Below are 23,840 nucleotides of genomic sequence, written 5' to 3' on the forward strand. Positions count from 1 at the left end.
AGGTGCTGAGGACAGAGAATTTGCAGTCAAATCAGACGCAGGGGAAGGTCACCAGCAACCCTTCCTGCCTCAGGCTATCTCCTGGGCAGGTCGAGGGACCCTGATCAAGTTTAAGCAGTTGGCTGCCATGGGCTACGCACTGTCACCCTGTCAGGCCCCTCAGAGGGCTGCCCCACTTCACGTGCAGGTGGACGCATATACACGGCACCCACACAGCAAGTATCAGGTCACATCGGTCCCAGGGGTGAAGGGCCACACACCACCCCAACCCAATGCCTGTGCACACATGTGGCTCCAGGACTGCAAGGTGAGCGTTCGCTCCAAGGGGACGGTCACTGGCCACCGCGCTTGGCTTTAACAGACCTGTCTGGGCCTCTGCCGCACTGCTGGAGGCTAAGGGAGAGCCCATGGGCGCCCCAGCAGGGCACAGGCACTATTCCGAGGACACTAGCCTGCACATTGGCCAGTGAGCTGCCTGGAGGCCACAGTCCCTGCAGTGGCACGGAGGCAGCCCTGTGACGCCGGGCCTCCGCCCACCCTCCTCACCCTCTCCATTGTGGGGCTTGGTCCCTCCAGCTTGTCTGCCCAGTGGCTGCTTCTTGGAGACCTGGGGCTAACTCTCTGAGAACAGCCAGGACGAAGGAGGGTGGAGACGCAGATGTGACGTCTCTACATGGGCAAGGTTCTGTGGTTCTGGCCCGAGTGGAAGGGAAACTGCCTCCGGTTCAAATCCTCCCTTTCAGGAGGGAGCCCAGCAGCGCCTCGCAGCAGACAAAGCTTGCCCAGCACTGAACTTTAATTCCTCAGGCAGATCTGGTGCCTTGTGCACGGCCTTCACCAAGATTTCAGGGCAGACGCCACCTGACCTCATCCTCGGGAGACCCCAGAGAGCCCAAGTCTGATGTGCGAAGGCCCTGGGGGGAGGGTGGGCAGAGCCTCGCTGAGGGCAGCCTGCGCAGGTCGTGGCCTTGAACTCACACACAGCTGGCCCAAGCCCTTCTGGCCGGTCAGAGGGAAATGCAGGATCCTGCTGGGTGTCCCACTCCGTCCCTTGTTGGCTGAGGGCAGGCATGTGACAGAGGCAGCCACTCGACCGAAGGGGCCCAGAGGCAAGAGGAGCCAGGACGGAGGACACTGAGGCCCCACAACAGCCCAGGGCACCTGGACCCTGCCACGCCTGCTGCTGCTGTGTGACACAGAAGGCCCTTTGCGGCAAAGCTGCGACTCAGGGTCCTGAGTGAGCCCACAGGAGACTGAGTCTTCCCCGACACCCCTCCTCCCTGCCGTCCACATCTGCCTACACCTGCCTCTGTCTTCTCTGCAGAACTGTTGGTCACCCCCCCAGCTCACCCTGTGGCGTCTAGGGAAGGGGCGCCAAGGGAGGGCAGGTGCAGGTGTCAGCCCGGAGGGGCAGGAGCAGACGTGGCTGCAGGGAAGCTGCCCGTCCATGGGGTTTAGGCTGGGGGAGGGGCGCCCAGGCTAGAGGCAGCGTCTTGAACTTAGGCCAAAGAATCCAGACTTTCCCTGGAACCTGTGAGTCTGGCTGCCAGGTGGAGGGTGGAAGTGGGTGGCAGGCCAGGAGGGCATCGGGGATGGGGGTGCAGCCGGCTGGGGGCACCTCCAGAGGGAGTGGCCAGAAGGGTTAGGGTTAGCCAAGAGCCCTGGCCGTCTGGGGGCAGGGGCAGGTCAGGGCCGGAGGAGGGACTCTGTGGGGCTGGAGGGGGTCTTGTGGGCTCTGGGGCAGGTGTCTCATGTAGTCCAAAAATCCTCCCAGGAAACTGTTGGAGCAGAACCTGCTGCCCCTGCTTCCTACAGGCGTGACCTCTGTATCCGGCCAGCTGAGCAGGGAAAGGAGATCTTGTGTCCTGCAGGGAGAGTGGGCGTTGTGGAGTGAGGGCACACACTGGGGGGCTACCTTGGGGGTCACACGTCCTGGACCCCTGAGTGGGTCTGGGAGTGGCTGCCTACCTGGGGGCAGGGGGAGCCGAGCCTGTGATGGCCAGAGCTCAGCCTCCAGTGGAGGGGCCCATGGACCTGACCGGGCCATGACCTCGACTGTCACAGAGCCCTCGGAGAAGGAAAAGTCAAGCTTGCTTCCCTGGTAGGAGATGCCAGCGACATACACTCCTGAGACTCCCGCAGGACACATGGGGTCGAAGGTCAGACCAGCCTGGGTGATCCTGGGGGAGGGGAAGCTTCTGTGCGGAGGGCAGGTGGCAGCAGACGATTGCCCTCCGCTGGCCACTGCACTCACCTGAACCCCGTGAACCCAAACAGTGCCGCTTGCAGGAAGCCCCCCATGCCCGTTAAGAAGTTCACGGCCCCCGACCCGTCTGCATTCTCCGTCCACACCTGCAGGGGGCAAGGCAGTCATACAAGGGGAGGGCGCAGTCAGCGTGTAGGTTGAGGCTGGGGCCAGGCAGACCTTGAAGGGCTCTGAGATGTTGGGAAAGCTCTTCTCCAGGAGGTCCCACGCCCGCCTGGCGTCCTTCAGCTCCAACCAGCCCACAGCAAACATGCTCTGGGGTCAGAGATCAGAGGACATGATGGGGTGAGGCCCACTGCGTGGGGAGGTAAGACCAGGCCAGTGGGGCGGGGCTGGGGCAGCATGAAGACCACCACCCATCACCCCTCAGTCTCCTTACCCAGGTCATGGCCGGGCCCTGGGGGGATGTTACAGGCTCATAGAACTCCAGGTTTTTCTTGCGAACCTGAGGACTTAGGGGGAAGGGGACAGGGTACCCCAGCAGCACGACATCTGCCTGCTTCACCTCCTCTCCTGGGGGTGAGGGGACAGGTGCTGCAGATGGGGTGGGGGGAGGGTGGGGACAACTCTATTGGGAAGGGGGCATCCAGGGTGGAAACGAGGTCCTGTGGGAGGGGAGAGGGGCCTTGAAGGAGCTCGGAGTCCACTCACCAGGCTGGTACCCATCAAATTCAGGGTGGAAGTTCAGCTTCGGGTCAAAGGGCACCTTGATCTTATCAGCCACCACCAGCCACTGGTTGGGAATGGGCCGACCCAGGTCCTGTGCCAGAGCAGCAGCAAAGTGCAGGCTAGGAGCAGAAAGGGGACAGGGGGCTGCAGCCCCGGCACTCCTGCTGGCCCCCTGCAGAGTAGAGGCTGGGGGACTCCTGGGTCTGACCTGTTCTGGACCAGGACGTTGGTGTACACGGAGTTGTCAACTCCTGAATGATACTCATCAGGCGGCATGACTCCTGGGCACACAGTGCAGGACGATGTTTAGTGCAGGGTCTCAGGGCCCGGCTCCTGGTGCCGGCAGCCAGCATGGGGCTGGCAACACCAGGTGCCAGAAATCACTCTCCAGCCCCGCCCCGTGACCCTCCACTCTCCTGCCGCTTTCCCCTCCATCATCCACGTGCCTCCTGCCCCGACCTTCCACCTTCCTCACGCTCTTACCCTTCAGGTGGTACTTCTCGTCCCCAGGATTCCACTCGACACGGCTGCACCAAAACTCAGCCACGGCACTGACCACATCCCAGCCACCAGCCTCTCGGAAGAGCTGCAGGTCCTGGGGAGCAGGAGAGGATGGGCCAGAAGCCACAGGACCTGTGGTTCTAGCTCCCACTGGTCACTGCATTTCTTGCCAACACCCACCCTCTGAGTGCCCGGAAATGAACACCCAGCTCCGAGACACTCCAAGGGACTGGCCCCAGACAGGAAGTCAGGGCAGCGCGAGAGGGTGTGGCCCCGCTGGGTGGGAGGTCACACCCGGTGGGCACAGTGACCCCTCACCTGGGTGGCGTGGTAGTACAGCTGGAAGGCCAGCACCACGGCCCCGTTGATGTGGAGCTCCTGGGTCCCATAAATGGCCTCGGGGCACACCTCCAGGCCAGAGCCTGCGCTCTCCCAGGCAAACTTGGCTCCCTGCGGGGTTGGGGGGATGGAGCAGACTTGATGCTGTTCTCAGGGCCAGGGGTTAGCTGGCCCATTTCCTGATGCTGTCAGCCTTCAGCCATGGAGGGCAGACAGAGGTGGGGGACCCACCTGTCCCGGGTGCCCTTGTGGGGCCTGCTGCTCTGAGTCCCCACCATGGGCCAGGTGGCTTCTGTCTAGTTTCCACTGCGTGCTTGCCCTATGGCAGGGCCCTGAGTGGACCCCAGCCGGGTCCCAGTCAGGCTGTTCTTCCCACACGTGCATACAGGCTGGGGAATGTTGCTAAGCCCACCCGCAGAGGGGTCTGGGGTGAGGGATGTAGGCTTGGGAGGGCCATGGGAGGGGGCCCCATAGGCTGGGTGACCAGGTCCCCCTCACCTGGAAGCCCAGGTCCCGGGCATTGTTCAGGGCCCCGCCCAGTGTCCGGATGCGGTACTCCAGGAGAGCCCTGGCAGCCTCGGGGTGGAACATCAGGATATTGGGGAGCATCCAGAGGTCCTGTGAGCACAGCAGAGGAGTCCCTGGAGTGGAGCTCTCACCCCTCTCCCCCACCTTCCCTGGGGGCTCAAAGCAACCCCTGCTCTCACTGCCTCCTTGGCAGCCCCTCCTCCACTGCCAACTCGGGTCTGTCCTGGACCCTCCACCTGCCAACCACAAGGCCCCATCTGCAGCCCAGTTGCTCCTCAGGCCTGGTCCCCAGCCCAGCACTTCGTGTCCCCATCTGGCATCTGGGCTGGGGCCAGGATCTGGGCGTGGGCAGCCTAGGGAGTGGGATGGGGTGGGGGGCTACTCTGTTGCTCACTGGCTGCCTGACGAGAGGGAATGACTCAGCTTCTCTGAGCCTCACCTGTAAAGGGAGCCCCAGCACAGGCTCCTCTGGCACCAGGTGGCGTGGGAGCAGCACTCTGGACTCTCCCAAGCCCAGTGGTCACCCAATCCCTGCTGCCTCTGGGCCCCGCTCCTGTCTCAGGCCTCACCTTCCTCCACCCTCCCTCCACTCAGCAGCCACAGCTCTCTCCAGAACACACCTCTGTCCCTGTCCTTCCCCAGGCAAAGTGTCCGTGGCCTCCTCAATCCCTCTACGGCTGCTCTCCTGCCTCGGTGAGGGCACCCCTTGCCCTGGCCGGGTGCCATACACCCGCTTAGCTCTGGGCCTTTGTACCTTCTGGTCCCCTGGCCCGAATCACTCCTTTCCACCAAATGCCTACACATCCTTCAACTGAGACACTGCCTCCTCCAGGAAGCCTTCCCTCTGCCATGGTCCCTGTGCTTCCCCAGCCACAGCCCCTGTCCCAGGCAGGGAGAGGCAGCAGCAGTGCCCTGTCCTTAGCCACAGGACTCTCCTCATCTGTGTGCTGCTGGCCCTGCTGCAGGTGCGTGTCAGGGGTGAAGCGTGCCCACCTGGTCCCAGAAGACGTGGCCCCAGTAGCATTCCTCGCGGCTCCCGTTGGAGAGGCCCCCAGGGCTGAGGCCATGGCAGACATAATGCGGGGCACCGGGCTGGGGCAGGGCACTGAGCAGGTAGTAGAGGGCCCCACGCAGGGCCTGGCGCAGGGGCAGGGGCCCCACCACGTCCAGCCCACAGTCTGCCCAGAGCTGAGCCCAGGCCTGGGCATGGGCTGTGTAAAGAGTGCCCTGGGCCTGCAGGTGCAAGGCGTCGGAGAGGCAGGCCTGGGCCTCTGCTTGGCTGCCACCCACCACTGTCAGGAACTCCCATGTCCCCACCTCCTCCCCTTCCCTAAGAGTCAAGGCTGGGGGCACTGGTGACCACAGCATGTGCACCTCCTGCTGTGGCCCCCCCGGCTGCTCAGACGTGAGTGTGCGGCCGTACACGTACCTGCAAGTGCACGGCTGTGTCTCAGGGACAGGCTCCCTCCTCCAGCCACACGGCCTGCCCCGGCCCCCTACTCACCGGGCTCCCTGGAAGTCAGGACCCAGATGCAGGTCCAGGTCCGGGCTTTCTGGGGAGAAGGCTGACTGCAGCAGCACTGTGACGGGCCAGCTTCCTGCAGCCAAGCGGGTGATGGACACACTGAAGGCCAGGACGTGAGGCAGTGTGCGGTGGGCATAGATGCGCTGAGAGGCCCGGAAGCGGGGGCCCTCCAGGGTGTGCAGAAAGGAGCCTGGGGAGGACACAGCAACTTGCACACCCCACTTTGGGCCACTGAGGACAGTTTCAGAGCTGCTGGCCTTTCTGGGCTGGGAGTGGAGTCCGTCTCTCCCCTAGTAAGGTATCTCTACCTCCAAGCCCCAGCTGCCTTGTCTGGGAAGTTACAGCTGCATAGGGGACCCCAGGCTCAGGCCAGTCCAGGAGGCCCACTGGGCTGAAGGCCTCACAAAGTGGCCTCTCAGTGCCTCCTTTTCTCTGGGAGTTGGCCATCCTGAGTGAGGAGGTGCCAGCACGGGACCTCTGTCAGTTCTCCATTCCCTGGGACAATGGTGGGGGCTGTGGGGGCAGGACAGGCAGTGGCTACCTGTGTTAGTGTCCAGGGCAAAGGTCTTGGTCAGCTGCTCTCCTGTCCCTGCAGGGACCTCCAGCTTGACATTGAGGGGACTGGGCAGAATGGCCCGGTGCGTGTCCCCACAAGCCCCATTGTACACGCCGCTCACATGCAGTGTATCATGATACACGCGTGTGCCCAAGTATGCGTTGGTCACAGTGGCCAAGAGCCGGGGGTCACTGGGCAGAGAATGGGCAGAGAATATGGTGGGGTTCTTGCCGGCATCCTCCATGGAAAGGCTTGCACAGTGGAGTGGCCTGGAAAAGGGGGGAGTCAGAGGCCTCTCAACGGCAGGGACTTCCTCTTCTGACTGTAAACCCTAAAACCTGCCTTGGAACTTGGCTGATGCCCCCACAGATGGTGGGAGAATTGTAGGCCCACCTGGGAAGCCCTGATTTTCCAGACCCCCCACTCTTAAGCCACCCCAGGAAACACCCTGAATCTTCAGGGATGCTCAACACCACCCCCCCAATATTGATCTCCATGGACCCAACTGAGACCACAGACTCCCACTTTAGGACCTCAATCCTAACCCTTCCAGCTCCCTCCAAGCCCCACACCCACGAATGGGTCTTGCTGGCCAGGAAGCGAGGAGGCCTCGGCCAGGCTGGGCCCGGGTGGGTTGTGTGCAGGAGTTCGGGGATGCAGGCTGCCGACGGCAGGCGGGGCTCCGGGGCTCGCCGCAGGCCTGCCGTGTACCTTGGCTCCAGCTGGGTCGGTGCCGCCCCTCTGGGACCGTAGAGAGAAGTCGCCTGCAGGGTTGAGTCTCCCGGAAGGCCGCGCGGTCCCCGCCCCAGGGCGGCGCGGGGCGGGAGGGAAGGCCGAGCCCCACCTCCGGGGCGGGGCCCGGCGGGCTGCGCAGCCTCCACCGTCCCTCCTGCCCGACCGGCGGACCAGTGCACAGGTCGGACTCGCGGGAACTTGTGCCAGGAGCCTGTTGGAACTTTGACCTGAGATTTCTCCAAGGGTGGATCTGAGAGGAACCGGGGCCTTCAGCTGAGGTGGCCCCTCTCCTGTCTCCGGCTCTTGCCTCTTTCCCTGAGCTTCCCCCCTCCCCCAAGGGTGACACTGGCCGTCCTCATCCTTCCTGCCTTAGTCCCGATCTCACTTTCTGGCTCTCCCCAGCCTCTCCTCTCATGCTCCGTCTCCCTACTTGCCCCCACCCCCACCCCCTGGAGGTCACAGGCCCTGGGCTATCTCAGCTTTGTGTAACCCTGGCCTGACCCGAATGACTGTACTCCGACCACACAGTGCCCCAGCCAGAGGCACTCAGATTGAACCCATCCCCTAAACTGCTCTTCCTGTGGCCTCCCTAGCCCAGGTGATGGTGACTTCACCTGTCCAGCTGCACAGCCCCCTCTGTCCCCACACCCACATCCATCCTCGAGTCCTGTGGGCCCTGCCTTCCCGGGTGTGCGGCTATCACCAGCTGCATGCGCTGCCACCTGTAAGACCAGGCTGTCCTCCTGGATGAGTGCCTGCTCCTGCCCCTACAACCCTTGTCAGCAGAGCTGCAGCCACCCCGAGAGCGGTTAGGTTCTGCTCAGAAGCTGCAGTGGTGCCCTCACTGGCAGGACCCTGCACGCAGCCCCTCCCGACCCCACCCACCGCTGCCATCCAGCTTCCTTGCTGCTTCTGTGCCTGCCCAAGCTTGCTCTCCGTTATGGATGGATGTGTCCCCCAAAGTCCACCCGGGAATTCGAATCCCCAACGTGACAGTACTCGGGGGTGGGCCCTCGGGACACAGCTAGGTCAAGAGTGGCAAGAGTGGGTTAGTGTCATGCAGGGAAGGACACAGCCAGAGCTGCTTCTGCAGCCAGGAGCCAAAGTGAATGGCATCTTGACCTTGGACTTCCCAGCCCCCAGAACTGTGAGAACCAACTTCTGTTGCTGACAAGCCCCTGGGTCTACGCATTCTGTTATCGCAGCTGAGCTGAGCTGACTGAGACAGGCCCCTTCTCGGCCTTCACCCTTGCTATTCCATTGCCCTTCCTCCAAGACGTCCTTGGGGCTTGCTCCCCACTCTCTTTCAGTCTCAACTAGGTTTCCCCCAACTCTTCACCCGGGACAGGAAGCCCCTGGCTCCACTCTCCTCCTCTTACCCTGCTTTCCCCGCCTCCACAGCAGCTATCAGCTCCCCAGAATGCCAGCTCCAGGTGGGCAGGGATTTTTTGTCTGTTTTGTGCATTTGAAAATAGATTATGGAAGGGGAATTTTGGGACATGTAGGGGCTGACCCCCAGGGTTCCCTCCCACCTGGACTGGGATCTCAGAAGCTGGCCGAGTGCAGCTGACTGAGCAGAGGAGACTTGAGGACGCAGGAGCTGTCCACTGCTGGCCTTGCCATCGAGGCCAAGCCTCACTTCAGAGCTTCCTGCCTCAGTTTCTTCGTCCGTGAAATGGGGCTAAAACTCCACCCCACTCAGATGGATTGGGTCCCAAAGGAAAGACTATGAGCACCTGTTAGGTGCCCGGCCAAGTGCAACAACCAACAAAAGTGAATCCAAAGAATTTATTTTCAGTGCCTGGGGCGCTGCCCACCACCAGTGCCATCACAACCCACATCCTGAGCTAAGGACCACTGCTCCATCTCTACTCCTGTGGTCTCTGTCCTGAAGACCTCAGACAGCGTGTGGACACCTCTGTACTCGGATCACACAGCCTCAGGGATGGCTTCATTCCTAATGCCAAGACCCAAATTCCTGAGGGACAGTGGCCTACCTACTTTCAGCCCAGGGCAGCCCTGCTTGATCGCCTGTGGCTGGGAGCAGCACTGTGGGGCTGTGGGAGCCCATACTGTGCCTGGGGGCAGGGTCAGTGAAGGGGTCACCCAGTGCTGGGATCAGCAGGTACAGGCCCTGCCATGGAAGGTGCCCAGTTGCTGGGAGCTCTCAGCCATCACTCTTGTTGCTGGGGGCGCCTATAATGGGGATGACTGGAGGGTCCCAGGAGAGGAAGGTAGGTGGAACAGCGGTGGGGGTTTGTCCCTGGGTGTGGGGGACAGAGACATAACCTGTCCCCAGGGTGTGGGGGACAGAGACATAACCTGTCCCCAGGGTGTGGGGGAAGGGGCATGTCCTGGTCCTGTCCAGGGCCAGGTGAGGGGCCATGTCTGTCTGGGTCTCCCGTCTGCCTGTCCAGGACCCTCTGCTCAGAGCAGAGGGCAGCATCCTCTCACCCCTGGACTGGGGAGGACTACTCCGTGGGGCTGACAGAGTCCTCCGCAAGCCTGGCCTTCAGGGCCTCAGAGGGTACTGTTGAATCCTTTGGGAGGCTCGGGGTGGCTGTCCAACATCGGGTGCGTGATGACCAGTCCTGGCTTTGCTGTCCCCAGGGCACGCAGTGCTTGCAATGACTGCTCGCTCAGGTCCACGGAGGTGAGGCTATAGCCACGGGCAGAGGACAGAAGTCGGGGTTGGCGGGGGGAGGAGGCCAGGGCTCTGGGGAGGCAGTGACAGGGGAGCGGGTGTGGGGATAGTGATGGAGCTGTTGACCTGGGTCATGCCAATGGCACACAGTGACAAGAGGTGGCCAGTCCGGGGGATTGTCAGAAGATGGGGGTAGTGGGCAGGGACTAGGGGCCAGAGCCTCCGGGGGAGCAAGAGAGTGTTGGGATCACTGGCCCAGACTGTGGCCAAGGGCAGCAGACAAAAGATGGATATTTGGTGTGGCAGAGTGGTCAAGGCCAAGGGCTGGGGCCAGGGGTTTGGAGGGTGAGGCTCCAGGGGCTGGGTTTCAGTGAGGCCACTCAGGAGGGTCCTGGGAGGGGCTCCTCTTTAGGGTCCGGGGGAAGCCCCTGGCGCCCACCCCAGCCCAGGGTTGACAGTCTGTGTTCCCAGCACCCTTCCCACCCCTCCTTCTACCTGAGGGTCTGCAGGCGGCATCCTGGGTACTGCAGGGCAGCACACAAGTAGGTCACCATGGGTCCCGACAGCTGGCAGCCACTGAGATCCAGGGTGGTCAGTGCTGGGCTATGCTGGAGCACGCCCACCACGTACTGGAGTGCTTCCTGGAGGCCGGGCTGCTGCACCCTAGTGGGAGGGTTGACTTCAGGAGCTGCTGTAGGAGCCGCCGCCCCTCCCTTGGTCCCTTCCAGGCCGAGCCTCACCTGAGCGTCTGCACCCGGCACTGGGGCCAGGCCAGGCCCTCACTCAGCACACGCAAGCCGGCCTCGCTGAGGCTGTTGCAAACAAGGCCCAGGTCCGTCAGGGCAGGGGCCTCCCTCAGGGCCTCAGAGAGGTCTCTGCAGACCAAGTCGGGGAGTTTGCAGTGGGACAGCCTGTGGTCAAGAAGTACAGGAGTCTGTTTGCCTCTTGGCTACTCCCCAGCTGGGCAACTGCCTCTCCCTGGGGGCCGAGGTGCAGTATGCAGATGGTTTGGCGCCACACCTGTCTCCCTGGGCCCCACAGAGCTTCTCCCGCCCTTTGTCACCATGACTATCCCTGGGGAGCCATGACCATGTGTGCAGTGGCTGGACGGCACCTCCCAGTTTCCCTCTGTATAGTCTCCACGAGCTTTCGGACGAGCTGATAAGAGCCCTTACCCTCGCCCTGTCTGACTCCCTGCGACCACCGCTTGGGGACAGGTGGGCAGAGCTTAGTCAGCCCGTCCCTGACAGCTGGTAGTTGTGTCAGTTCTGCTTTTTTGCTGTTATAAGTAATGCTGTGATGAACATCATTATGCATGTAGTTTAGCGGCAGAATTGACGGCCCACGTGAGCTGGTCTCCGTCTTGGCTCCCTGTGTGTCTCTGTCAAGCTGCGTCACCGTGTCAGCGTCGACATGTGACTACCTCTTTGGCCGTGCCCATCAGTGCACGCTCCTGCCTTCTTGCTTACTTTCCGTACTTGATGGTAGCTGACAGCAATTGGAAAGGTGACGTACTAAGTCCTGCCTCACTGACTCTCACATCCACCTTCTGTGGTGGGAGCTTCTGGGCTCCATTTCCCGGGAGAGGATGAGAATCAGGCAGACTGGCCCAGAGCCTGTGCCTGAGCACCTTCCACAACTGCTTCTAAGAGTCCAGAGGGACCTCCCGGCAATATCCAGGAACACTGGCAGCCTTCCTCGGGAGGAAAATACATTCTGGCCAGCTTCATCCCTCCCTCAGAGTGTTTAGCTGTACCCCACTCAGACTGGAGCCAAATCCTCCATCCTAACCAGCACCTGAGCTGTGATGGAGTTCCGCCTTCCCTCCTCTGTCCCGTGTGGGCAGAGCCTGTCCACCCCGGCACAGGACACCAGAGGACACAGATTCTCAGCCTGTTCCCTCGGCTGCCCCCAGACAGGGCCACACCTCTGTGCCTTCCAGGGAAGGGGATGGGCATGGTCACTCACGTCAGGCTATTTAGACCACACTGTTGGTCCATCATGGCCTCGCAGAGTGGACGCAGTGGAGAGCCCAAGGGTTTTCTTATGGTGGCTTGAGAGCTACTAAGAGAGAAAAGAAGGTGAAGCCTCCTGGCCTCTTCTAACCCCTCACTCCTATCAAGACCTCCTTCCTGTGGTCCCGAGGTGTTGCAGCTGCTTCTGCCCTCACCCCAAGATGGGCCAGGACCCCTCCTCCCCCTTCAGCCCAAACCCAGAGTGAAACCACTCATCTGTGCCCCCACGCATGTGTCTCCTCACTGAAGCTGTCTGTGTGAGTCCCGTGGGGCATGCCACCTGCATACCCAGCGTGGGCCTGTCCTTGCGCCTGCAATGGGCCTCCTCAGCCCAGCCCCTGTCAGTGTCCTGACATGCATTCTCCCAGCAGATGCTGAGCACCCAGGTCCAGTGCTGGGCTGGAATTAAGTGCACAGAAAAATGGCACAGGCTTTGCCTTGGAGGACCTCAAGGGCTGGTGGAGGAGGCAGGCATGGGCAGATGTCACGGCATGCAGTAGTCAGTGGGGCACTTCTGAGGCCAAAATGGCCTCCAGCCAGTTGGGGGAACCTGGAGAGACTTTGAGGATAGGCAGTGAACAGAGTGCTCTGGATGGAGGGAACAGCAGGTGCAAAGGCTCAGGGCACAGCAGGCATGGCGTATTCTAGAACTTATTATGAGAAAACATCGTGGCAGAGGGGAGTGTGGGTCAGAGCCACGTTTTGGTGCTGGGAGGTTTGCCTTGGATACGGATGCTGGGGGGTGAGTATGGTGAGGACCCCTGGGGAAGAAGATGGACACCAGGAGGCGGCCTTGCAAGGGGGTGGGGAGAACCAGTCCTGAAGTCGTGCCTCTCCTCTGGTGGAACAGGCATCAGGTCTGGACACACTCCCCAGGCCCAGATGGACACTCAGGTGATAAGCATGCACTGACATGCATGACCCACACAGAAGACCTGCAAAAGAGGGCATCCCTGCCCTGGAGACTCACGAGCTCCCACCCAGGCTGCCCTGGAGCCGCTTCATTAGGCTCTTCTTTTTCTTCTCCTGTGCAGCGGCCAGCCTGCAGCTAACCAGCCGCAGTGCCTGTCCCGCTGGGCAGCACCGAATGCAGTAGCTCAGGACGGCCAGATCCATTCGACTCAGGTGCACTCGCTCCAGGACCAGCTCTGGGAGGCCACGCAGGGCCTGGCACACGAAGGCATCCTCCTGGGTCTCATAGAGGCAGTACAGCAGCTCCAGCGGGTAGTTGAGCTCCTCGCCCTCCTCCTCCTCTGGCTCCTCAGCGCCCTGGAGCACTTGGGTCTTCTCCGTCCCCTCTGTCACCCTCCTAGGGCAGTCCTGACCCTGGTCCTGCACCCACCTCAGGACATCCTGCTTCACCCGCTCTGAAACTGCGCAGCCAAAGTGGCGCTCAATGTCCTGCATCCTCTCCGTGCTCAGCAGTCCGAAGAGAAAGCGAATAGTGAGCGCGAGGTGGCAGCGCAGCTCTGCGTCCCCCCGCAGAAGTGCCCCTACGCCACCAAGGGGTGCCCTGGGGGCCCCTTCGTCCTCCAGCAGGTAGGACAGCGCAGCAAAGAACTCCTGGAAGCTCTGGTCCATGAACTGGTAGGTGACCTCGGTCTCCAGCACTCCTGGCAGCTCCTTCCTGCTGAGAAACAGTGTCTGGACTTTGGAGCCACGAAGCTCCAGTCGTTCCAGGTCCTTCTCGGAAAACTGCGCCCTGCGCCGGAGGACGCCTTCACGGGCCAGGCGGGACAGCTTGCGCAGCTCGTCCTGCACCCGGCGCCCGTCCGCAGCGGGCGCGGATCTCAGGACGCTGGAGATGAAAAGCAGGTACACTGACGTGGTGGTTTTGGAGGTGCGCGACAGGTCCTGGCCGAGCTCGAGCTGCTGGCGCAGCACGGTGCACACGATCCAGCACACGAAGGGCACGAAGCACAGCGAGAACAGGGTCTCATTCTCCTTCACGAAGCGGTAGGCACGCTCCGCCCTCCACTCATCCTGGAAGAACTTGTAGAAGTACTTCTTCTTGTCCTTGTCGGAGAAGCCGCGCACCTCGGCGCACTGCGGTGAGCACAGACGGCCCTGCAGCTTCCCGGGGGCGGCGCCGCGTGTGGTCACCAGCAGGCGGGCCTCAGGCAGCAGCACCTTGCTCAGCAGGCCGCCCAGCACCCCTGCGGCGCTCGCGACTTCAAAGGGGTCTATGCAGGGTGCGGTCTCGGCAGACCCCAACGCCGGCAGTTCATCCACGCCATCCAGAATGAAGAGCAGCCTCTCGGACTGCGCTAGCATCTGCCTCACCGGCGCGCTGCGATCGGGGCACTGGTCTAGGATGAGGTCGGCCAGGCTGCACGTGCCCGGTCGCTCCAGTAGCTCGCGGCAAGGCATGAAGAAGGCGAAGTCCACCTGGCCGTGGTACAGCTTGCCCGCCGCCCAGTCGTACAGAATTTTCTTGGCCGCCATGGTTTTGCCGATGCCCGCCGGGCCCTGCAGCACCACGGTCAGCGGTCTCTGGCCCTCCTCGTCGCGTCGGAACAGGCGATTGAAGGTGTGCGTGTCCGAACGTCGGGCGCGTTCCCTCTCCGGCTCCTCCGCAGGCTCCTGAGCCGCGTGCTCCGGGACAGCGCTCTCGGGCGCGATGAGCAGCTTGGTGAAGCGCTTGGTGATCTTCACGGAGCGGGCGTTCCTCTCCTTCACCTTGGCGTGCTGCCGCAGCACGTGCTCTCGGTATTTCTTCTTGTACTCTGGGGGTAGGGAGGGGAGGGACAGAGGAGAGGAGAACCGCGGGCCGAGGATGAGACGGGCTGTGCCGGCCGACCCTCTGGGGCCCTTTGCCCTCCCCACCGGGCTCAGTCCTCAGTTTCCCCTGTTGCACCATCGCCTCCCCCCACCCCGACCCTCACTCCCGCCGGCCTTCGCACACCCGCTTCTCCCTGGGACCAGCTGTTGGGAACCTCCGAGAGGCGTCGAGGGCACTCGTGAGCCAAGCCCAGTGCTCACGGCCCCAGGACAGCTCGGGACTTCCCCCTCCCACCTAGAACGACCTACCAGACACGGAGAGCAGCGCGGAGGAGCTGGGGCCGAGCCCTGGAAGGGAGAACTAAGGTGAGACCCCCTCACCAAGTGTGCGGTGTGGGGCGGGGCGCAATCGGGGGTCGGGGCCTCACGCAGGATTCCAGCCCCGAGACCCGCGAATTTGTGGGTGAAATGTGCCCAGGCCGGAGGCGCGTCACTGCTTTTCTGGGGAAGCAGAAGGAAGGGGGCCTTTGGCCAGGACTCTGCACAGGCAGGAGAAAGGAGGGGCAGGGACCCAGGGAAATCCCCACCCCCACCCCCACGCTCACTCTGCAGCCGCTGCTCCTTGAGCCTCGCCGCCACGTCGCGCACGTCCGCCCTCTTCAAGGTCTTTCGGGCCACGTCCAGCGCGGGCTCTGGTCCGTAGAAGTTGATCAGCTCCTCCGCAAGGTCCACGGCGTTCGCATTCTCCAGCCGCCCCCAGGGAATGCTGCGGCCGTCCAGCGGCGCGTCCCGCAACTTGTGGCGGAAGCGCTTCAGCTGCTGCTGGCTCAGGTCTTCGAGAGCAGCCAGGAGCAGCTCGCGGGCAGCGCCAGAGGCAGCGCCGGGCTCCATGCTGCGGGCGGGCGCACGGCGTTAGCACCTGTGCTGCGCCCCAGTGACCCTTGTCCCTCCCTGCCGCCCCCGACCCCTACGCGGGGCGCCCAAGATCCGCAGGGTCTTAAACGCGCTCGCATCTCGCCTGGTGGCTCCAGGCCAAGCTTGGTAGCGCTCCAGGGGGACGGTCGTCCTCCCCTCCCAGGACTCCCACCAGGAGATTTGCTCCAAGGCGTTCCATCGCTTTGCCGCCGACTGTGTCGCGGCCTGGTGGTGAAGTGGGGTTACTCCCCGGCAGGCGCTGGCCGCCGCTGAACCAAGCCCCTGGGAGCTCCTTTCTGCTATGCACCTCCCTTCCCGTTGGTACCTTCCACGGGTCCAGGTCAAACGCCCCAGATGAGTTGTCTACAAAGGCCTGTGCTCTCCCCTCTCCTGCGTCTCCCTCCCTTCCCTCCATTCTCTTCCCTAGCAGCCTGGAGCAGAGCTGGCCTCAGCAGGGGGCCAGAGTTCCCCCTCTGGCCCACGCTGTGTTCTTGAATTCCCCAGGACACCCATGCTCACTGCACCCTTTGGTGGGGCCCAGCCTGGGGGCCTTGTACCAGCCACTGAGACTGAGCCCCTGGTGGGAGACAGACAGCTACAGACACCCTCTGGGGGATGGAGTCCCTAGAATCCTGAGCCTGGGGTCAGCGGGGGAGGGTTGTGTCTAAGGGGGTGGGGAGTGAAGTCCCAGGGAGTCAGTAGGGTGAGGCAGAGGACCCAGAGGGCTGAGACCAGCTAATTCCCAAGTGACTGTTCTGAAAGCCAGCACTTACCTGGAGCAGGAGGCCTCTGGCTGGTCCACAAAGACTGGCCCCTAAGTCTAGCACTCAGGAACAGAGGTGGGGATCAGAGAAGTGACCCCTGCCCAGGCTAACTGGAGTCAAGTCCTAGGGAGATTGTCTAGTCCCGTCCATGCCCCCAGACCCAGGTGCTCTAGTTCAGGCAACACTGAGATGTTCGGCAGTCACCAAGCTCCCAAACTCAGGCACTATGGCACCTGCATACCACCAGCCTTTAAGAGCTCTGCTCAGTGACCTTTGATTTTCTACCGTTCCATGTTCTCTGAAAACCAGTGGGGTGTGGCAGCAAGGCATGGCTGTGAGCAGGTAACTGCAGAACAAGGTGGGCTGCATGGAGGAGGTGGCTGACTCAGAACAAGACCTTAAAGTTTAAGGCCTCAAGACAGATTAACTTCTGAAGACAAGAGTGAGGGAGGGTCTCCTAGGTAGAGGGAACACTGAGAACAAAGGAAGGATTTGCACGGTGTTGTCAGGGAAAGGAAAGTTGTCACCTAGGGATCAAGAAATAATGGGACAGGGAAGAGTTCTGTGGTTTCCCAAACCTGGCTGGAGCAGGCTGATGGGAAGAGGTTTGGACCTGAGGAGTATGTGTGACTGACAAGTGGCTTCGTGTGACCCCATGAATGTGGGCTTCTATTGACAGTGTCTGCCCATGTGAAATGTGGGGCGTGTGTATGTCTGCGTCTGCCTGTGTGACCACCTTAATACTGTGTTTGTGCGGATGTGTTTGTGGTGGGGAAAATAGCAGTCCCTGATAATATCGGGTCCTAGTCCCTGGAACCTGTGAATGCTCCTTCATACACCAAAAAGGCCTTTGCAGATGTGATTAAATTGAGGGTCTTAAACAACACGCTCACACTGCAGAGCACAGGGAAGTATACTCAACATCTTGTAGTAACTTACGGTGAGAAAGAATATGTATGTTCCTATATGACTGAAGCACTGTGCTGTACACCAGAAAGTGGTACAACATTGTAAACTGACTGTATTTCAATAAAAATTTATGAAAAAAATTGAGGATCTTAAGATGGGGAGATTATCTTGGATTGTTATTATTTAATATCATCACAAGTGTCATAGGATGGAGACAGAGGGAGATTGGGCACAGAAGAAGAGGGCAGTGTGACACTGGGGCAAGACGTTGGCTACTGGTTTTGAAGACACAGGGAGGGGCCACGAGCCAAGGAACCCAGCTCCAGAAGCTGGAGATGCAGCTGGAGAGGGAAGGCGGTCTCCCCTGGAGCCTCCGGAAGGAGCACTGCCGAGCAACACCTGGCTCTCAGCCCAGTGAAACTGATTTTGGACTTCCGACCTCCAGAACTGTAAGGGAATAAGTGTGTGTTGTTTTAAGCCACCAAGTTTATAGTAACTAGCTTAGCAGCCACGGGAGATAAACACAGTATCTCTCTGAGAGAACTTGTGTGAGTGAGCACTTCTGTGAGAGTGTGTCTGCAAGAACAGGGGCTCTGGGACAGTCACTGTCTTTCTGGCTCCGTATGTCATCCCTGTGTTTGGTCCTGCTTCCATCAGGAGCCTTGAGAGCTGCACTTGGGGAGGGAACCCAGAGTCCAGGGAGCCTCTGTTCTGCTGGCCCTTCCCCAGGAGCAAAAGGTCCATGGAGGTGCCCATTCTACCTAAGAGTTTTGTGTTTTATTGAAGTAGTTGATTTACAATGTTGTGTTAGTTTCTGGTGTACAGCAGAGTGATTCAGTTATATATTTATATATATATTCTTTTTCATATTCTTTTTATTATAGTGTATTACAAACTATTGAATATAGTTCCCTGTGCTATATAGGACCTCGTTTTATGTATTTTATATATAGTAGTTAGTATCTGCAAGCCCCAAATTCCTAACTTATCCCTGCCTCTTTCCCCTTTGGTAACCATAAGTTTGTTTTCTATGTCTGTGAGTCTGTTTCTGTTTTGTAAATTAGTTCATTTGTACCAATTTTTAGATTCTACATATAATTGATATCATATATTTGTCTTTCTCTGTCTCACTTCACTTAATATGATAATCTCTAGGTTCATCCGTGTTGCTGCAAATGTCATTATTTTATTCTTTTTTATGGCTGAGTAGTATTCCATTGTATAAATATATCACAACTTCTTTATCCAGTCATCTGTTGATGGACATTTAGGCTGTTTCCATGTCTTGGTTATTGTAAATAGTGCTGCTATGAACACTGGGGTGCATGCATCTGTTTGAATTAGAGTTTTCTCTGGATACATGCCCGGGAGTGGGATTGCTGGGTCATATGGCAAGTCTATTTTTAGTTTTGTAAGGGATCTCCATTCTATTTTCCATACTGGCTGCACCAAACTACATTCCCACCAACAGTGTAGGAGGGTCCCCTTTTCTCCACAGCCTCTCCAGCATTTATCGTTTGTGGACTTTTTAATGGTGGCTATTCTGACATGTGTGAGGGGATACCTCATTGTAGATTTGATTTACATTTCTCTGATAATTAGCGATGTTGAGCATCTTTTCATGTGCCCACTGGCCCTCTGGAGGTCTTCATGGGAGTAATGTCTGTTTAGGTCTTCTGCCTTTATTTTGATAGGGTTGCTTGGTTTTTCATTACTGAGTTGTACTACCTATGAGTTCTCTTTCTATTTAATACAAACAGACCTCATCACTCCCTGAGGAGGGCTCAGGTGGTTTCATCCACACTCACATCTACCCCAAGGTAGCCTCCTTACTCTCTCCTGCTGACTGCCCCCCATGCAGGCAGCCTCCTGGGTGCAGAGCAGGGCGGGTGAGGGGAAAGCCTGGAGGAGACACGCCAGCACACATCCTGGTGGGAGGGATACTTTGTGCTTTTTAAAAACATGAACAAGTCTCACTTGTCCCCACAGAGCCCTGAGAGGATGAGGCAGCACGCCTGCCCCATGGGTTGAAGCAGCCCCCCCCCCCCACCTCGGGCCAGGCCCAGAGTAGGGACGAGATCTTCACCTCGATTGCGGTGTGGGCAGCACCCAACAAAGCAGAAGAGCGGACAAGGTCTCCTTGGGGTTAGGGTCCTGGAGACAAGCCCCGAGCAGAGTCTGGCTTCAGCTGCCAGGGGGCAACTTCTGTGAACACCGTGTGGGGTCCCAGCTCCTCTGACATGCTGCGATTCTGCAGAGAGCTTTCCCAGGCAAAGCAACAGCTTAGACAACAAATGCAGATGTTTCAGAGCTGGGCTGTGGACAGAATCTGGCCCTGCGCAGCTCGGTGGGCATCGCGGGGCCCCTGAGCCACAGCCCCACTCCTGAAGACCCAGCGCACCCCTCACTGAGCCCTTCATTGAGCCCCAAGATGCAACACTGATTCCCACACAGGCCACTGCTGTTTTTCTCCTAAATGCACATTCACTTTTCTCTCTCCACAGTATAAATTCTTGAAAGCAAGCTCTCTACAACTGAACTCTCTCTCCCTTTCATTGTTGTTTTAGACTGAAGAGCACAATCTTCTAAGCCAGGCTGTCTGGGATCAAATCTTGGCCCCACCACCCAATAGCTGGGTGACCTTAACCTCTCTGTGTCTCCATTTCCTCATCTGTAGAATGGCATGATAACAGCACCTCAGTGTCGAGGGCTGTAACACATGTGCCTAGCGCCTTCTGGGCATTAATTATCATCACCACTCAGGTCCTGTGGGTAACCCCCTCACTATGAAGCTACATTTTCTGGGGTCACCAAGACTGTTCCAATTTCTAAACCACTTCAGTTCTGATTCCACTTCACTTATCCTCAGCTCTTAGCCCTGCTGACCATGAACTTTTCCTCAAAATGGTCTTTTCCTTTTGTCAAAGGAACCAAGGGTGCAGGTCAGAGATAACACTCGGGCCCCGGTAATGTGGGGCTGAGGCATGTGTCTGGTGCATTCTGCCACAACCAGCCTGGGAAGGGTCCTGAGGTCATGGCTTGGGGGTGCTAAGTTCAGCCCATCTCCTAATATGGACCCTCCTTGAGTGGACCCTGCCCTCACAAACTCTCAGCACCTGCTGAGAGCAGCCCTGGAGCCAGCATTTCCAAGAACCTTTGCCTGGACCTGAGCTGAGGAGGCGGGGGCGGGGGTGGGGTGGGTGGGTGGGGTTGGGAGCAGAGGGAAGGAGAGGCCAAGAGAGCAGGGAGAGGAGAGGTTAGTGAACTGATGAGAAAAAGAAAATGAGAGCAGGGTGGGGAGGGGAGCCAGCATGCACATTGCCAATCTGCTCTGGGCTGTGTCACCCACAGGGCTTAGCTTCTCCGCAGGGCCACTTCAAAAGATATGACTTTTAAATTGTTAACAATGATTTATACTGCATTGTGAATTTCCTCAAAGTCCCTCCCACCGGATTTCATTACCCAACAAAGTTTCACGAAAATCTTTAATCCTTTCTTCCTCACTCTCAAGTGTTGTCCTCATGGCAGCTGCTAATGAGGTCTCCCTGGAGTCCTCTTGACCATGCCTTCAACATCACCCCCTCCACCTTTGGGGTTTGAAAAGCCTAGTTCTTGAGCACTTGGTGTGCCCTGAATAGAGTCCTTCTTTCCCTGTTCTGAGCACCCCATTTATATCTTGACCTCAGAGAAAGAACCACTGAAGGGTCCACGACCTCCTTCTCTGGAGGAGTGGGTAACCAGAGGGCAAAAATGGGCCTATAGCTGACCCACTCCCTGTACACCAACAAAATAGATGGTTTAGATGAAGCAGACAAATTCCTAAGAAGACATAAACTACTGACACTGACTCAAAAGAACATTTAAAGTCTGAATAGACCTGTAGCAAGTAAAGAGACTGAATTAATAATCAAAAACTTCTCACAAAGAAGAGCCCAAGCCAAGATAGCATCCCTGGTGATGCTACTGAACATTTAAAGAAGAGTTACTGTTACTCCTTCACAAACTCTTGCAAGAGGTGTAAATGGAGGGAAACCTTCTCGCCTTGTTCTGTGAGGACCTATGACCCTGACACCCAAAGCAGGGCATCACAGACATGTCCCAGGAAAGCTGAAGACCAACACCCCTGATAAACACAGACACGAAAGCCCTCAGTGACCCACTAGCAAGCAGAACTCCCTAACACGTAAGAAGACTGACAAGCCGTGACTAAACGGCCTGGCCCCAGTAGTGCAAGGCTGGCTTGACCCCCAGATCCGCTAGTCTAGCAGGAGAGCCCTCGCTGCCCCCGTCCTGCAGGAGCTGCCAGGCATCCTGGGTGGCGCTCATTCCCCTTTTCTCTGAATGAGGTTTTTCACTGCAGCAATTCTTCTCCTTTTATATTCTTGCACCCTGGGATTTTGGAAGCGGATGTTTGATTTGTTGGCTGTCAGAAGTTCTGGTGACCACAAGTTTGAGATCAAAGTGTCAGCAGGGCTGATTTCTTCTAAGGCCTTTCTCTCTGATGTGTAGGTCACTGTCTTCTTCCAGGGTCTCCACACGGTCTTCCCTGCTGGTGTGCAGTATGGATCCTAACAGAGCCCAGCCTACCTGGGGAAAGGAAAGTATTCAACCCTAGCCCTCGTTAGCCTTCCAGTCTCACTCAGAGAGAAAAATACCCTGGCCTTACCAACAGAGGAGCAAGGACAGGGTTACAGCAGACTTCTCAGAAACCATGCAAGCAAGAGAGTGGGAGGAAATATTCAAACGGTTGAAAGGAAAACTCCACCAACCTAGAGTTCTTTACCCAGTGAAATTATACATCAGACATGAAAGAAATAAAGACTTTCTCACACAAACAAAAACTGAGGGAATTTCTCACTGGTAGAGCAGCCCTGAAAGAATTGTAAAGAGAAGTTCTTCAGAGAGAAGGAAAATGATACAGGTCAAAATTCAGATCTACATAAATAATGAAGAACATTAATGAAGGAATAAATGAAGGTAAAATAAAGTCTGTGTTTCCAGTATGCTTAGCTGATCTATCAGTTTGCTCAAAATAATGAAATCAGTATCAGGTGATTGTAGCTTGTGGGTAGGAAATGTGTGGTGACAGTGTGTGTGAGATGGAGGAAGACTGGGGATATGCTGGTCATAGGGCTTTTGTGCTGCCTGCGAAGTTCTGGAGTGTTATTTGAAAATGGATTTAGATTGATTGTAAAAGTAGATTGTAAACTCTAGGGAAACCACTAAAGCATTTAAAAAAAGACATATAATTGATATGTTAAGAGAATAAGAGAAATTTGAATCATATAAAGTACTCAAAACCAGAGAAGGTGGAAAAAGAGTGGAGGACAAAAAAAAAAAAAAATAAAAAAAAAAAAAAAATAAAGAAAGTAAGAAAGAAAGAAAGAAAAAGGCTTCAAATAGAAAATAGTTATAAATATGGTAAATATTAATCCAGCTATATCAATAACCACTTTAAATGTAAATGATCTAAATATACCAATTAAAAGAGAGAGATTATCAGAGTGTATAAAAAATGTGATCCAACTGTATGTCATCCACAAGAAACCCACATTAAATATAAAGACACAATTACATTAAAAGTAAAGGAATGAAGAAAGATATACCATGCTAACACTAATCAAAACAAAAACAGTTGGATAAAGGTGATCAAAAGGCATAAGCTTCCAGTTATAAGATAAATGAAGATGAGAGATGTAACGCGCTGCAGGATGACTACAGCTAACACTGCTGTATGGTATATGCGAAAGCTGTTAAAAGAACAAATCCTAAGAATTCCTTCCAAGTGCATACATAACATTCACCAAGAGCGGCCACATTCTGGACCCCGAAACTCATCTTAACAAATTTAAAAGAACAGAAATCATATAATATCTGTTCTCAGACCACAGTGGAATTAACAATCACAGAAAGATAACTTAAAAATTCCAAAATGTTTGGAGGTTTAAAAATACACTTCTACATAACACAGTGGTCAAAAGGAAGTCTCAGGAGAAATTTTAAAATATTTTAACTAAGTGAAAGTAAAGATACAACTTACTGATATTGAAGGGATCCATCTAAAGCCATGCTTAGAGGGGTATTTATAGCATTGAATGCATAGATTAGAAAAGGAGAATGATTTAAAATCAGTGATGAAAGCTTCTACCTTAAGAAACTAGAAAAAGAAAGGTGAATGAGATCCAAAGCAAGCAGAAAAAACGAATAATAAAAATTAGAGCAGAAATCAATGAAACCAAAAGCAGGAAGTTAAGAGAGAAAATCAAAGAATGAAAGACTAGTTATTTGAAAAGAGCAATAATATTCAAAAGCCTCTATCCAGGCTAACCAAGAGAAAGACAGATAAGGTAGATTACACAGGGGCCATCACTGCAGATCCCGCGAACATGGAGAGGATGATGACGGGGTACTGCGAACAGCCCCATGCCCACGAAGGTGACAGCTTAGATGAAATGGATTGGCTCCTTGGAACACACAGTCTACCAAAACTCACACAGGTAGACACTGTGAACATGTCTGCGTCCATTAAAGACACTGAATCACTGACTGACAACCTTCCAAAGCAGGAAGCATCAGGCCCAGACGGGCTTACTGGTGAATTCTACTAGACATTTAAAGAAACGATGATGGTTCTCTACAATCTCTTCCAAATACCGAAGCAGAGGGAACACTTCCTAACTCATACTATGAAGCCATGTTTCCTTAATACCCAAACTAGGTGAAGATATTATAAGAAAGGAAAATAATACGCCA

The 23,840-nt window shown here is 56.9% G+C and overlaps 2 protein-coding genes and 1 long non-coding RNA gene across 12 annotated transcripts; 1 reads left to right on the forward strand and 2 right to left on the reverse strand.

Moving 5' to 3' along the window:
• Positions 1–778: 778 nt before the first annotated feature.
• Positions 779–7,236, reverse strand: PGGHG (protein-glucosylgalactosylhydroxylysine glucosidase). Of its 9 annotated transcripts, none has more exons than XR_004323525.1 (14): positions 7,096–7,236; positions 6,370–6,653; positions 5,808–6,018; positions 5,297–5,732; positions 4,274–4,393; positions 3,755–3,886; positions 3,419–3,530; positions 3,144–3,216; positions 2,918–3,054; positions 2,646–2,800; positions 2,426–2,521; positions 2,255–2,352; positions 1,969–2,098; positions 779–1,865 (listed from the first exon to the last, which is right to left on the reverse strand). XR_004323525.1 is itself a non-coding variant. In XM_032490398.1 (14 exons), the coding sequence occupies exons 2-14, from the start codon at positions 6,626–6,628 to the stop codon at positions 1,810–1,812; spliced, it is 2,097 nt and encodes a 698-aa protein (XP_032346289.1). In that variant the 5' UTR covers positions 6,629–6,653; positions 7,096–7,236; the 3' UTR covers positions 779–1,809. The 9 variants fall into 9 exon arrangements, 6 of the variants coding, with proteins under 6 accessions (XP_032346289.1, XP_032346292.1, XP_032346290.1 ...); XM_032490398.1 differs by having other exon boundaries at positions 1,969–2,180; XR_004323526.1 differs by lacking the exon at positions 2,426–2,521.
• A 1,662-nt stretch (positions 7,237–8,898) lies between these two features.
• NLRP6 (NLR family pyrin domain containing 6) lies at positions 8,899–16,670 on the reverse strand. Of its 2 annotated transcripts, XM_014564166.2 has the most exons (8): positions 16,188–16,670; positions 15,105–15,391; positions 14,809–14,847; positions 12,749–14,504; positions 11,732–11,827; positions 10,504–10,674; positions 10,259–10,426; positions 8,899–9,778 (listed from the first exon to the last, which is right to left on the reverse strand). In XM_014564166.2, the coding sequence occupies exons 2-8, from the start codon at positions 15,388–15,390 to the stop codon at positions 9,640–9,642; spliced, it is 2,655 nt and encodes an 884-aa protein (XP_014419652.1). In that variant the 5' UTR covers position 15,391; positions 16,188–16,670; the 3' UTR covers positions 8,899–9,639. The 2 variants fall into 2 exon arrangements, with proteins under 2 accessions (XP_014419652.1, XP_006174266.1); XM_006174204.3 differs by having other exon boundaries at positions 11,732–11,824; positions 15,105–16,670.
• LOC116666585 lies at positions 14,524–22,431 on the forward strand. The gene is made up of 2 exons (XR_004323532.1): positions 14,524–14,865; positions 21,615–22,431. It is a non-coding gene; the product is annotated as an uncharacterized LOC116666585 (long non-coding RNA).
• The last annotated feature ends 1,409 nt before the right edge of the window (positions 22,432–23,840 follow it).

Source organism: Camelus ferus, chromosome 10 (genome assembly GCF_009834535.1).
Source record: "Camelus ferus isolate YT-003-E chromosome 10, BCGSAC_Cfer_1.0, whole genome shotgun sequence".
NCBI lineage: Eukaryota > Metazoa > Chordata > Mammalia > Artiodactyla > Camelidae > Camelus > Camelus ferus.

Coding starts and splice junctions, on each gene's coding strand:
- NLRP6 (XM_014564166.2), bottom strand. CDS start 15,390: ATGGAGCCCGGCGCTGCCTCTGGCGCTGCCCGCGAGCTGCTCCTGGCT. Junction 14,505..14,808: donor CGCGCTGCTCTCCGTGTCTG/GTAGGTCGTTCT, acceptor CCCTACCCCCAG/AGTACAAGAAGAAATACCGA. Junction 9,779..10,258: donor TGCCGCCTGCAGACCCTCAG/GTAGAAGGAGGG, acceptor CCGTGGCTATAG/CCTCACCTCCGTGGACCTGA.
- PGGHG (XM_032490398.1), bottom strand. CDS start 6,628: ATGGAGGATGCCGGCAAGAACCCCACCATATTCTCTGCCCATTCTCTG. Junction 5,733..5,807: donor CCTGACTTCCAGGGAGCCCG/GTGAGTAGGGGG, acceptor GTGCACTTGCAG/GTACGTGTACGGCCGCACAC. Junction 3,217..3,418: donor CGAGAAGTACCACCTGAAGG/GTAAGAGCGTGA, acceptor CTGTGTGCCCAG/GAGTCATGCCGCCTGATGAG.